At 37.5% G+C, this 13420-nt stretch overlaps 1 protein-coding gene across 7 annotated transcripts in view; it reads right to left on the bottom strand.

Moving 5' to 3' along the window:
* EFCAB11 (EF-hand calcium binding domain 11) overlaps positions 1-13420 on the bottom strand; it is a 235139-nt gene that overhangs the window by 208076 nt on the left and 13643 nt on the right. For 5 of the 7 annotated variants that reach the window (XM_059373544.1, XM_059373541.1, XM_059373542.1 and 2 more), the window contains 2 exons: positions 7903-8004; positions 7003-7093 (listed from right to left, as the gene is read on the bottom strand). In XM_059373544.1, coding sequence (XP_059229527.1) covers positions 7003-7093; positions 7903-8004 — 193 coding nt within the window. The remainder of the gene's footprint in view (positions 1-7002; positions 7094-7902; positions 8005-13420) is intronic. The other 2 variants (XM_059373545.1, XM_059373543.1) reach the window with 1 other exon arrangement.

Below are 13420 nucleotides of genomic sequence, written 5' to 3'. Positions count from 1 at the left end.
CCCTTATACTTATACAACCAACTATAGCTTGTAACAGCTCTTTGTGTATGATTACAAAGAATGAGATATGATTTCTAGGCTTTTTAAAAAAAATACTTTTCTATAGACAGAAGCATGTAGATAATTCTGGATCAATAATCATATTCATCACAGTACATACTCACTATAATAGCTGTGCTCTTATTGAGGTCACATGACTACATTTGTAAGAGAACCATTCTGATGCACAAATGACTGGGAAATCTTTTCTTGTCCAAGAAAATGATGTGCAACAAGTTTGCTACCAGCAGAAAGGAGTTAAAGAAAGCTAAAGAATATAGTGAGGAATATTATTTCAAAAGAGATGAGAATGAATTGAAAAATAAATGCTATCTTTAAAGACACACACACACATGTTCTATTTATTTATTTGGGAGAGAGAGAGAGAGAATAAAGTGGGGAGGGTCAGAGGGAGAGGGAGAGAGAATCCCCGACCAGACTGAGCATGGAGCCCAACACCGGGCTCCATCTATTTTAAATCACTTTCCTTTAGGTCCCTTGGCTCTGTAAGACTCTCTTCCATTCAGCATAACAGAAGAGTCTGTTAGTTCATTCTACCCAAGTTCATGACAACCCTTTCCTCTATAATGGCTGTGACATGAGACGTATATGATCTTTCTCCCAAGAAAATATTCATCACTCCCTAAACCCCTATCCCCACTGCAACTCTAACATTAAAAACATATTCATCCACAAGTCATGATGCTCTTATTGTCAACCAAATTTTAATATCCAGAAGAGGAGAGTTAGAGGTTGGTTTTTTGACCTTCCCAACATCATATGAGGAATGAGATTCTTACACCAAAAATATCATATATAACCTCAAATGTCTCCTGTCATGATTAGAAAGCGTTTCGGTGCCTCAGTATTTCCACGTTACATTAGTAATCTGACAATCTGCCTGCGCACTCAGAACCTCAGACAGTGGGTCAGGGAGTGGGCCTTCGGCATACCCACATTTCATTTCATGGCTGTAAAACAGAAGCTTCCCAGAGCTTTTTGCCAATTGACACGTGGTAGGCAAGTGCAAATCTCAGTGCTTACAATGAGCTGGAGAAAGCTCCTAGGCATGGAGAAATAAATATAGCCACACAGAGAAAAAGGCCTGCCAGAAATACCACAGGGTGCTGATGGAGGGCAAAGTCAGGAAAGAGCATGAAGTCAGCTCCTTAATAACAGCTGAGGCTAAATCGTGAATTGCAAGTGACCCCAAAATGAAGCAAAGAGAGGCTATCAGAAATTAATTCATGAAAACCACATGCAAAAAGAGAAAAATGGAAGAGAAAGCCATATGTGGCTATAAAACTCCTGATTGCATTTTAAAGTACTTTTTTCTAGTTTAGAAGAAGTAAATTAAGCCATAAAAAAAAAAACCTGAAAGTGAGAATTTCACTGTCACTGGACATTGAGAGTAAGTCACAATGAACCAACAATTATTTAAGTAAGTACAACGCACGAGGCACCATGCTGGGGACAGTGGAAGTTGCGAATAAGTTCATAAACTCAAAGAGCTTGTAGCATCTTTCCGAAGACAATCCTGAACACTGCCTTTATGTTTATCAAGTAAGTGGAAAAAAAAATACAACCATAAATACTAACAAACTTTAGCAGAAGGAGGTAAGACTGTTCAATACAAAGAAAAAGAAAATTTTATCATGCGGGACCTTGAAAGATAGGTCTTAATATGGACAGATAGGTAGTAGAGAAAGGCACTGCCAGCAGGGGAAACAGAATGAAGTTTAAATACACATCACATGTTCAAAGAACAAGCAGTACGCCAAAGGAAACACAGTTATTTGGGGCTAATGAAAGATGAATGTGAAAAGGAAGCAGATGTTGGAGAGCCAGGTTAAATAGTTTTAACCTTACCTGTTAGAGGCACTGAAGATTTCTGAATGTTATAAACTACAACAACAACAACAACAAAACTATAAAATTTTCTGTAAGTGCCAATAATATTAAAGAAGAAAGTTATTTTTTAAAACTTTTAGTGCTAGGAACAGCTTATTATCTCACATTCATTCTATTGTACAAACTATTCAGTTCTCAAAACTCTTGGATTTCTGGCATTTGGAGTGGGTAGGGGAAAAAAAAAAACCTTCAGAAAAAGATTCTCTAAGAACTTCTGAATAACAAAATACCACCTCTGATATAGCCTAATTTCAGTACACAAATCATGATTATCAACTGTTAAGTAGAAAGCAAAGTTTCAAATACTGAAAGGAATCTCAAATTTTGAATCCACGTGTTAAACATTTTAGGATATTGTTAGAGGTAAATAAACTAGTACCAATTTCTGTCTTTGTTTTTTGGGTAACATATCATCTCTTGGTTTAAGAAAGTTCACTTGTTTTTCAAAACCCTTCCCTTGGTAGAAAACTTGTTTTACTTAATTTATATGACAAAGGCTATAATCAGCAGCCCCCAAGAAATCATTCATTAAAAATAAAGTCTCAAAACCACCGTTTCCCTAATAAAGCAAACACCTCCATAAAACAGGAGTTGTAAGTAGATACAGAAAGGTTTAGGGAAGATACGATAAAATAGTACCACAAAATTGTGAAGGGCACATATTACATGGAGCACTGGGTGTGGTACATAAACAATGAATTTTAGAACACTGAAAAAAAAAATTTAACTAAATTTTTAAAAAATAACAAAAGGAAATTAAACATCAGCATATGAAAGAAATGTAAAAGAGAAAGAAAACCATAGAAGACAAAAAAAAAAGCCGCACTAGACATAGTACAAAGAACAGATTTTGAGGAAAGTATGTGAAGATACATGGTGAGCAAAACAAGCCAATGAAATAGAAACTAATAGACAATTTAAAAGGACTTTCAACATAAGCATAATCAGCATTCTCAAGGAAAACTGGCTCAAAAATGTTAATGTTCAATTCATTATATATTTTTATTCAAGGACAATGGCCCCTGTGAAAAGTCTGAAATGTGAAAGACACCAGGAAATGCAGTCATGATCCCTACTAGATGACAGACTTCAGCTAAGCAGAAACTATGGCACAAGGCCTGGAAGTGAGCTCTGAATCCACCTAACTGTCGAACTAAAATGAAAGAGATTATGGTGGGGCGCCTGGGTGGCTCAGTAGGTTAAGCCTCTGCCTTCGGCTCAGGTCATGATTCCAGGGTTCTGTGATCAAGCCCGGCATCAGGCTCTCTGCTTAGCAGGGAACCTGCTTTCCTCTCTGCCTACTTGTGATCTCTCTCTCTCTCTGTCAAATAAATATAACAAATAAATAAAAAAGGAAAGAGATTATGGTTGCTCATCATAAATGTTATACTACATATACACATTAGAAATGTAAGTATTATAAAACCTGACAATATGTATTTTTTAAAACTATACAGCTTTTATTCATGATAAAATCAATAATGTAAACATTCCCAGAGCAGTTAGGCAGCAATTCACAAATCTTTGAAAAATATCTCACTTAGCTCTTGGGATGCATTAATGAATGATCCACCCACTTGTAAGCAAAATGATCCTTTGATGTCTTCTGCCTCGAGTCTGTCTTTTTGAATTGGCTGTTTTGCTTGGTTGGTTGGTTTTATTGTTGTGGTTGTTTGATATGGCTCAAAAAAAATTAAGGTGTAATATGGATATGTAATACTTCTGAAAGAAACCACTTCTGATCTTTTTTGGTTTCTTTAGGAAGAATATGGCCGTCACTGAATTGAAGGTAATGAAAACTTCAGTCATTCACACCAAAGGTGACTCTGTCTAATTAGGATTCTCCCTCTCTAGTGGTCTTCTTCTAGTGTCTTTGGATACCAGCTTTCTCCTGGGTAACCGTGGACCTAGGAAATGAACTCCATTCCCAATGGTCAATTAAGTCAAATGCTACTCCAGCTGACAAAGAGCGAATGTCCAACCTTAGAAACATCATGTCATTTTGTATAGCTAATAGCCTTAGCATCTGATTTTTTTTTCCTTAGTCTTGAAAATTGTTGGAACCACTGAAACAGAGTTGTGTGGAAGGCAGACATCCCTGTGTTTCTGGCCTACTTCAATCTATACTTTGAGGAACTATTTTTCTCTCCCTACTTGGTTTCATAACTATATTTAATACTTGTTATGCATCATTAATTCTAGTTTAGGGATTATGGTGCTAAAAATAATAAAAATGAGTGTTTAAAATGGGCATGTTCAATTAACTAAAATGCCTTGTTTAGCAGCTGTTGTCTCCAAACTGTTTCAATCCATAATCCTAGGAAGTATAAGATTTGTAGGCCTTTCATATGTTTATTTACAGGTTATATGCACAAATGCCCCTATATTAATCTAGTATATACATTATAAGGCATAATATAGAAATTCTAAATAATTAAAGATAACACTATTTTATTTATTAATGACAAATGATTTTTGCTGTCACTAGAAATTATTAATACTAATAAAAATAATGTGACTTAATATACTTTATAATTTCCATACATCTCAATTTAATCTTTTGTGATTGAGCAATTTAATACTTGGTTTTAATGGCTGTCAGAGATGCCTCATGAAAATATGTGGACCTAAGTGGGAAAAGGGCCTCATGACATTCAGTCTCTTAATTTATAATTCCATCTTCCAATAAGGGAAAGGCTCAGGGGTGTTTTGAGGGTTTTAAAACAATTATTATTTTATTGTAATTGTGAACTGAAAGTCAGCTAGTATATATCTGTCTCTTCTGATATTAGTTGCTCTTGAAAGCTTACTAAAGTTATTGAATTTTTATAGCTTTAGGAATTGTGCTCTAAAACCACTGAAACTTTATAAGATTTTTTTCTAGTTGGTTAGGACATTCCCCTTTCAACTTATTGAACATGCAGATTTGAAGGGTTTCCGTAAGTGTCACACATCATTTTTTTAAAACAGAATCACACTTCCAATCACTCATTTTCAAAAATGCTCTCCTGGAAGCATAGATTTCTTTTGAGAAATAGTTTCTCATGCATTGTTAAAACACTGCTTCTATGGGACACCTGAGTGGCTCAGTGGGTTGAAGCCTCTGCCTTCAGCTCAGGTTATGATCCCAGCACCCTGGGATCGAGCCTGCATTGGGCTCTCTGCTCAGCGGGGAGCCTGCTTCCCCTCTCTCTCTGCCTGCCTCTCTGCCTACTTGTGATCTCTCTGTCAAATAAATAAATAAAATCTTTAAAAAAAAAAACAAAAACACTGCTTCTAGGGGCGCCTGGATGGCTCAGTGGGTTAAAGCCTCTGCCTTCGGCTCAGATCATGATCCCAGGCTCCTGGGATCGAGCCCCACATTAGGCTCTCTGCCCAGCAGGGAACCTGCTTTCCTTCCTCTCTCTCTGCCTGCCTTTCTGCCTATTTGTGATCTCTGTCTTTCAAATAAATGGATGGAATCTTAAAAAAATAAATAAATAAATTCTATTAAAAAAAAAACACTGCTTCTACAGGGAAGGGCTGTATTTAAATGTATTTTTCAAAAGTACACTTAAACTATGAGGTTGTACCTACTGAAACTGTTTGACATATAAAGGTCAGCCAACATGGACACTTGTCTTTTGTTAAAAGAAAAATGCAGTAACAATTCTCTATTCTTTCCTTCCGTGAAGAAGAAATACATTGATGCTCATTACTAATCATCACAAAGTATATACAAAGATGCTACCATATTTCAAAAGTCTCATTGTTCTAGGATCAACTAAGTAATAGCGTCCTATAACATTCTGTCTAGGTCTGGCTTTAACTCCTTTGCTCTTCTTCAATAGCATGCTCGATAACTTGCTTACGAATATTGCAGTAAAAGAACTCATAAAGGTCATTGTTACTGACAGTGAGAGCAAATCCTTATTTCAAATGACCTGCCTGATAATTTCTATGGAGCAGGGATGGCTTCTAGTCAGATTTCATGAAATTATTTTCATCTCAAATGGGAACATCTATGTTCCTCCATCTATGTTCCTACTATCCACTCACTCTTTCTTCCTCTCTATCAGAAACTCAGAGGCCACATGACTACCCAGAGCAAAGAGGACACTTCTCGGTCTCTTCCCCCTTGAAACCAAGTCTGGGTCACTAGGATGTAAATAGGAACAATGGATAGCCCTAAGAGGAAGAGAATCTCTTCAACTCCCTTTCCTCTGACCTAGCGGGAATCCAGATGTGATGGCTGAAATCTAAGCAGCCACCTTGCAGCAAGAGGGAGACACCTAGTATTGATGCAGTCTGAACAGTAAGAGGAAAGGTATCTGGGTCTTTCATGACCGTGTTGCCATCAAGTCAGCCCCAGACGGCCTGTATTCATGTGGGAGAAATACAGTGCTTTCTTTTTTTGAGTTTTGTGATTTGGGGTTTTTTGGTTCTTGTTGCAATAGGGACCACTAACAGATACACCTAGGAACGGCTGAGGAAGAGCTCACACAAAGACTCAGAGAAGACTCTGCTCTGCCGTCTTGTCACGTCAGCTCATGCTCGTGCTGTTTATATGACCTTCACTCTGCAGCTTTCTAACAGAAACTACGTTTAAGCCACTTGCCCATATTGTCAGGAGTTGTCTAAATAAAGGACGTAATACAACCATTATGTCTACTCTATCAGGGATGCATGAACTGTAACATTGATCAACAACTCTGAAAGCACATGAACAAGGGGACACCATGAAGCAACTTCCACTCTACAGACAACTTAAGACCCATGTGTAACCTGTGTCTGAACACAAGGGAACCAGCCTCCATGTTAAACATTAATAAAGCTTCAATTTTTTTTCTTGCTAAATATACATATACACAATGAAGTTCTACTTTTCCCCTTGCTCCTCTCCCACCCTTACCAACAAATATCTATACACATCTCCCTGGTCTGTAAGCACTCCACTATCAAGGGTATAGATGGAAAAATCTACATACCTAAGTGTTTGCCATGAGAATGGAAACTTGTAAAATCAAATGACAAATGGAGGGGTGGGTATTTATAATGATTTTGGTGCCTTACCTGAATACATCCAGAACAGTCCTTTCTGATAACTTGGGAGCCACCTGCTTAAATGCTGTCTTGAAATCTTCCAAAGTTAAATACCCACGATCTATTTGAAATGAAAACATAAAACATTCACTTACTTCTATAAACCCTATTAACTGTTACCTCAACCATATTTGTGTGAAACTTTCTTATTCGAAGAAAAGGAGTAAATATAAGGTAATCTGAGATTGTCTCATCAGAAGAATTTAAGAATCTACTATCACTCTCCTTCAGTGCGGGCCCAGATGATCTCACAGGTCATTAACTGATTCTCTGAGTGCCACTGGGTTTCAAGTCTATGTGAGTTGCCAAAACAATTTATTCATCAAAATTCAGGGTTTTTTCTTTCTTGGTATCAGAATGACAATATGCAAATGTTTAGAGGGAAAACATCAAAGCAACGAAGACGCTGACCCTGGACTCCACAAGTCTTTCCATCCTGTGTGTGATCTATGGGGCAGAGGGGGTTCAAAGCCACTTTTCTCAGCTATATCCAGTGTGAGAAAAAAGAGTTCTTTCCAATCACTTGTGGGTCAAAGTAGGAGTCAAAGGAAAAGGCCATACATTTCCCCACACCTTTGTAGGTGGCTCATGACCTATATCCCCATGCAGCCAGCCCTTTTGCTATTCCCATTATAATGTAGGCAAATCCTAAGTACAATTATGTAACTGTAAATATTATCTTATCCATGGTAAATGTCAAGAGTTTAAGACTGTGATAGAGGAAAAAAAATTTCATACCAACACCTAGGTAACAGCTAATGAATACAGTAAGATAATCTTCCAAGTATATTAGTTTATTTACTGAGAGTACTTAGCAACTTTTCTTAATAGCAGTTTTTAAAATATCAAAACAATTTAAAGATACTTAACAGTGCCTGTCAAAAGCTGTGAAGATGTGTCTTATTTCATTCCAATGGAGTCGAACTTCCTTCTTTTTTCTAACAATACTTAAAAACTCCTCAAGCAATATACCTAAAAGTTAGAAAAAACAATTTGCCAAAAGTGAACATCTTCCTCTTTAAGAAAAAACAAAAACATAAATGAAAAGTGATACATATCATGAACAAATTTTATCATTTTGATGAACAGTGCATATCCCTAAAGCTCTATAAAGTGAAAAAGACAGTTTACTAAATGCTAAATAGACCCAACCCTAGCAATGAAAGCAGAAACGATAGGCAGTTAGTTCACTGAGCTCTCCTAGGGGTTAAAGGAATGGTGACCTCGAAAAAGTGCAACACTCTTCCCTCTAAAAGATGGAACACACAGGTCTGAAACTTCTTATTAAAAAAGGTGTCCTAATTTTTCTTTCCTTATGGTTCTTTGATTCCTTTTTTCCTAGCCAGATGTCATTATGGTAGGTTTTTTTTTTTCCAACTGGGAGATGGGGGCGAAGAAGTAGTTTCTCAAAAGTCAATACCAATTGCACACCAGAGATAAAGGTGGAGAGAATATTCCATAAACAATAGAGCTGGCATCGTCCCCAGCCTTGGGTACACCCCACCACTACTCTGCAGCCTCGGGCTCTGCTTCCTGTGATTCTCATAATAAAAGAGCCCAGCGTGATCATATGAGGTTGGATACTGTGCTTACAATGTCTATTAAAATGAATTCTAATGTGATCTTTGTAGTAGGTTTAAAGAGGAGAGCCAAGAATTTAAACATTTTAGTGAACTGAGCCCGAAATATATAATATAAAAAGAGCAGTTCATTTTAGTAACTCAGAATTTCCATTACAAAATGGATCACTATTTTTAAAAATAGCCCCAAATCATACAATAACCATGTGCTAATTTTTAAGAACTTGCACTTTTGGTGAGATAATATTGAGCTGTATACGTTCTGAAAATAGTTCCAATGGTTTTTAAAAAATAACAAAGAAAATACTTTTCTTAAGGGAACGTTTGTGCAATATTGGTAGGAATATAAATTGGTACAGCCACTGTGGAAAACAGTATGGTAGTTCCTCAAAGAATTTAACAGAACTACCACCTGACCCAGTAATTCCCCTTGTTGGTATTTATCTATACCCTCATGTTCACTGCATGAGGGTATTTATTTATACTAGCCAAGATATGGAAGCAACCTAAGTGTCCACCGATGATGGATGAATGGCTAAAGAAGGTGTGAAACACACACACACAGAGGAATACTACTCAGTCATAAAAAAAGGAATGAGATCTTGCTATTCTCCACAACATGGATGGACCTGAAGGGTACTATACTAAATGAAATAAATCATAGAAAAATAACATGAATCCACACATTTAAAAAAAGCAAAACAAATGAATAAACAAAACAAAACAAAACTTGAGAGATACAGAGAACAGATCAGTAACTACCAGAGGGGAAAGGAGGGGAATGAGCAAAATGGGTGATAGGGATCAAAAGGTACAAACTTCCTGTTATCAAATAAATAGGTCATGGGAATGTAACGTACAGAATGGTGACTATAAATAATAATGTATTGCACATTTTAAAGTTACTAAGAGACTAGATCTTGAAAGTTCTCATCATAAGAAAAAACGATTTTGTAACTCCGCATGATCACAGGTGGTAACTAGACTTACTGTGGTGAGCATTTCACAATATAGACCCATATGGAATCATTTTGTTAAACACCTTAAACTAATATAAAGTCATATGTCAATTACACTTTACTAAAAATAGTTTGATTTCCCATGTTTTTCTTATTTGTCCGTTAAAGGTTTAGAAACTTTAAAGAGATTTTATTTATTTATTTGACAGACAGAGATCGCAAGTAGGCAGAGAGGCAGGCAGAGAGAGAGGAAGGGAAGCAGGCTCCCCACCACGCAGAGATCCAGATGCTGGCCAATCCCAGGACTCTGGAATCATGACCCGAGCTGAAGGCAGAGGCTTTAACCCACTGAGCCACCCAGGTGCCACTAGGTTTAGAAATTTTAAAAGTCAATCCATTTTTATGTTCAAATGCTCCTTTTACAACTTTTTAGGACCCACTGTGTGCCACGCAGTTTTGAGCTCCGGAAATAGAGGGAAAAAGAGCACACACACACACACACACACACACACACATACACACACACCAGTCCCAAGGGAGTTACCGGTCTAGTGGGGGAGAGAATGATAGCCCAGGTGCACCAGCACATGTACATGTTAATTATAAATCACGGCATGTGGATGACAGAGAGAAGAAGAAGTTATAAAAGGATCACAAGAACCCTCCTACAGAGTAGATTCTGAGGAAAGAGTACTCTCTAAGGGGAGGGAATATTTAAGATAAGACCCATGACAAGAAGGTACTAACTGGCTAAAGGTGAGGAGGAAGAACATTCCAGGAAGCGGGGGAAAAAAAGTTGGGAAGGCAGCTACATCTGTCCTAAGCAACAGGGCACACCTCCCAGCACTTCCCAGAGTGCCTGGCACAGGCTCAGTGAATGTGCTTTGTACGGAATTTGTGCCTGCAGCTTTCCCCCCCATTACAGCTAAAGATACACAGGGATGCGGTGCTGTTTTCATCTCGGCACCTTTGAGAACAGAGGATGTATCGAGACCACTTGCTGAGGATAAAATTGAAGTCTAGTCATGCCGTGTTCCTACAGGTTCAAATCTGTTAACTTTACTTTCAGGAACACCACAAGCTCATCAATTAGATAGCATCTAGATTAGTTGAAATTCCTGAATAATATATTCACTGATCTCTGCATGTCCTATGAGACCCTTTACCACCTCACCCCAGTCTACTTTTCTGGCCTCCCTAGTAAACTTCCTGAGGCTTCCCCAAGGCAACAAACCCTTTCATACCTTTGGGCACATTGCCTGGAATGAGCTTCTCCTTTTTCTCCTATTGAAAGCTTACCTCTCCTTCCCTAGGCAACCAGTACATTGCCTCTTCTTTGAAGTCTTCCCTGATTTCTCCCAATTGAGTCCCTTTTCTGTGACCCACCAGCCCTCTGTGCATAACACAACTGATTTTCTTTTTGAATCTATTAGGTCCTATGGTAATTATTTGATCACACATCTACTAGAGAAGCACTGTATGAGGTTTGAGATTTTATTCCCAGCATCTGGCATCATACCAGGCACATAGTAGGCATGCAATACATATTCGTTGAATAAGTACATCAAGTAATAGAAAGATGTTATTTCTAGTTTTCAACAAAAAACATTAAAATGTGTGTTTTAAATGATTTCATAACTCTGTAAAACTAATGCCAAAAGGAGGTTACTTTCTATTCACCTAGCCAACAAAATAAACCATCATTTTAGAAACCCCAATTTCTTAATACATATGATACACTGAAAAACAAAATTCAGAGAGAAAAGAAATGCATGCATAATATTTGCTCTTCCCTTATCATTGCATTTGATTTAGGGAAATGATAAAAAAAAAAACAGGACAATTCTATGGTTCAATATGCGATTCGCACACACACACAGACACACAGACACACACACACAGGAAGACATGAGTGTATTTACTTCTAAATTACATATTCAGAAAACTTATTGGTATTTGGAACTACAAAGCAGTTAGGTCTTTATTTCAGAATCCTGTGGGATAACAAGCAAATGTTCTTTAGTTTTTCCTAGGAGAAAATGTAGATTTCAATGGAATGTTTACTATCACTTAAAAAGGACAACAATCTAGGGGCGCCTGGGTGGCTCAGTGGGTTAGGCCTCTGCTTTCGGCTCAGGTCACGGTCTCGGGGTCTTGGGATTGAGCCCCGCATTGGGTTCCCTGCTCAGCAGAGAGCCCGCTTCCCCCTCTATCTCTCTGCCTGCTGTTCTCCTTACTTGTGATCTCTCTCTCTGTGTCAAATAAGTAAAATCTTTAAAAAAAAAAAAAAAAAAGGGACAACAATCTAATAACACAAATAATTCCATAATGTAATCAAGTTCTTTTACACTATTTTCCCACAGGATCATATGCCTTATTTTTTGAAGCCAGTGTTCTAATGGTCCTCAAGTAATATTAAGCCATAAAAACACATCCCCACTGCTCCCTCCACCCCCACACCCTTAACTCGTCTTAATCTTGCACAGCAACATATATCCAAGTACAAGACCCTTTTCTACAAAGGGTAGAATTTCATTCAGCTTGGCTCTCACGCTCCAATAGTACAACCACTTTCCAAAGCCAATGAATAATAGTTTGCTATTCCTAAAGCTCTGAAATGCAAACACACTAACGTAAGTTTTATAGATTCTGCTGCTCTTTAAGTGGCCTAGAAATACAGTTTCTACAACTAGCTCCCCCTGCTGTCACAATATTCAAACCAAAAATTACCTCTTCACAAAGACTCAATAATTCTATTGCCATCAGATTTCATACTCAATGACACATGCATTACCTGTGTCCACCCCTGGAGTGAAAGAATATGTTCAGAAAATTCTAATTTCAAATACAATGTTGGGTCTCCTATGTACATTGTTCCACTAATAACAGTTGCCTAAATCATTTTATTGTGGTTACACATTAGTATTGTGACATCAGGAACCACATAGACCTATATGTTACCAGAGTTTATTATTAATCTATCTACAAAAGGTGTTCAGAAATCACCTGGGTAGTTGGACTCTACCAGTAGTTTGCAGACCCTTTTTTTTTTTAACTGTAGCAAACTGTTTCTTTACAAAACAAGAAAGTCTGACTATAGAGGAAATGAAAGCAGAGCTCTTCTGTTGGAGCCAAGGGACACCATTCCCTGTCCAGCAATGTCTCTGGAAGGACCCCCGCAGGACCTGGGATTGGGGACGGTACCTTAAAACCACTGGGACCAGTGATTTTACGAATCTTTCCTGACTGCAAATCTATGCATTTTCTATGCCATTGGAAAATGCTCCCTTCCATTTTATTTAACTACTCTTAGCAAAATGGACTCTTTCCATGTTCTATAATAAATATATATATTTGACTCTGCAAACCACTTAATATATGTGATATAGATATAACATGTACAGAGAAAGACTAGGAATGTTATCTTTCCTATTTTTTTGTTTTGTTTCATTTTTAAGTAGTTTCCTAGGAGAATAATCATCTTTTACCACAAGGGTAGATATATTCAAAAAGTCCAATAAAACCATATAAATTTTTTGCTTGAAAGTTTCATTATGTATATTTTTTTGTGGTTCACAAAACCACTGACCCCAAGCTTCAGGGCAAGTGCACACAGAGAAATCCTCTTGAAAATGAAGTCGTCTAGTTTCTGACTATCACAGTGAGCTTAAATTAGAAACTGCAATAAACCTGGGGAGAGTGAAGGAGAAAACAATAAAAATGCCAAGTTATTTAAACTCTAAGTCTGGTCCTAGACTTAGGAGAAAAGGGAGGATTCACATTCATTGTGTGGTATATTAATTTCTTCCAGGGCTTGAAAATGCCTAAAAATGAGGTTTTAAAAGGATT

Source organism: Mustela nigripes, chromosome 13, assembly GCF_022355385.1.
Source record: "Mustela nigripes isolate SB6536 chromosome 13, MUSNIG.SB6536, whole genome shotgun sequence".
NCBI lineage: Eukaryota > Metazoa > Chordata > Mammalia > Carnivora > Mustelidae > Mustela > Mustela nigripes.
Note: the sequence above shows the minus strand (reverse complement) of the source record. Positions and strands in the feature narration are given on the sequence as shown.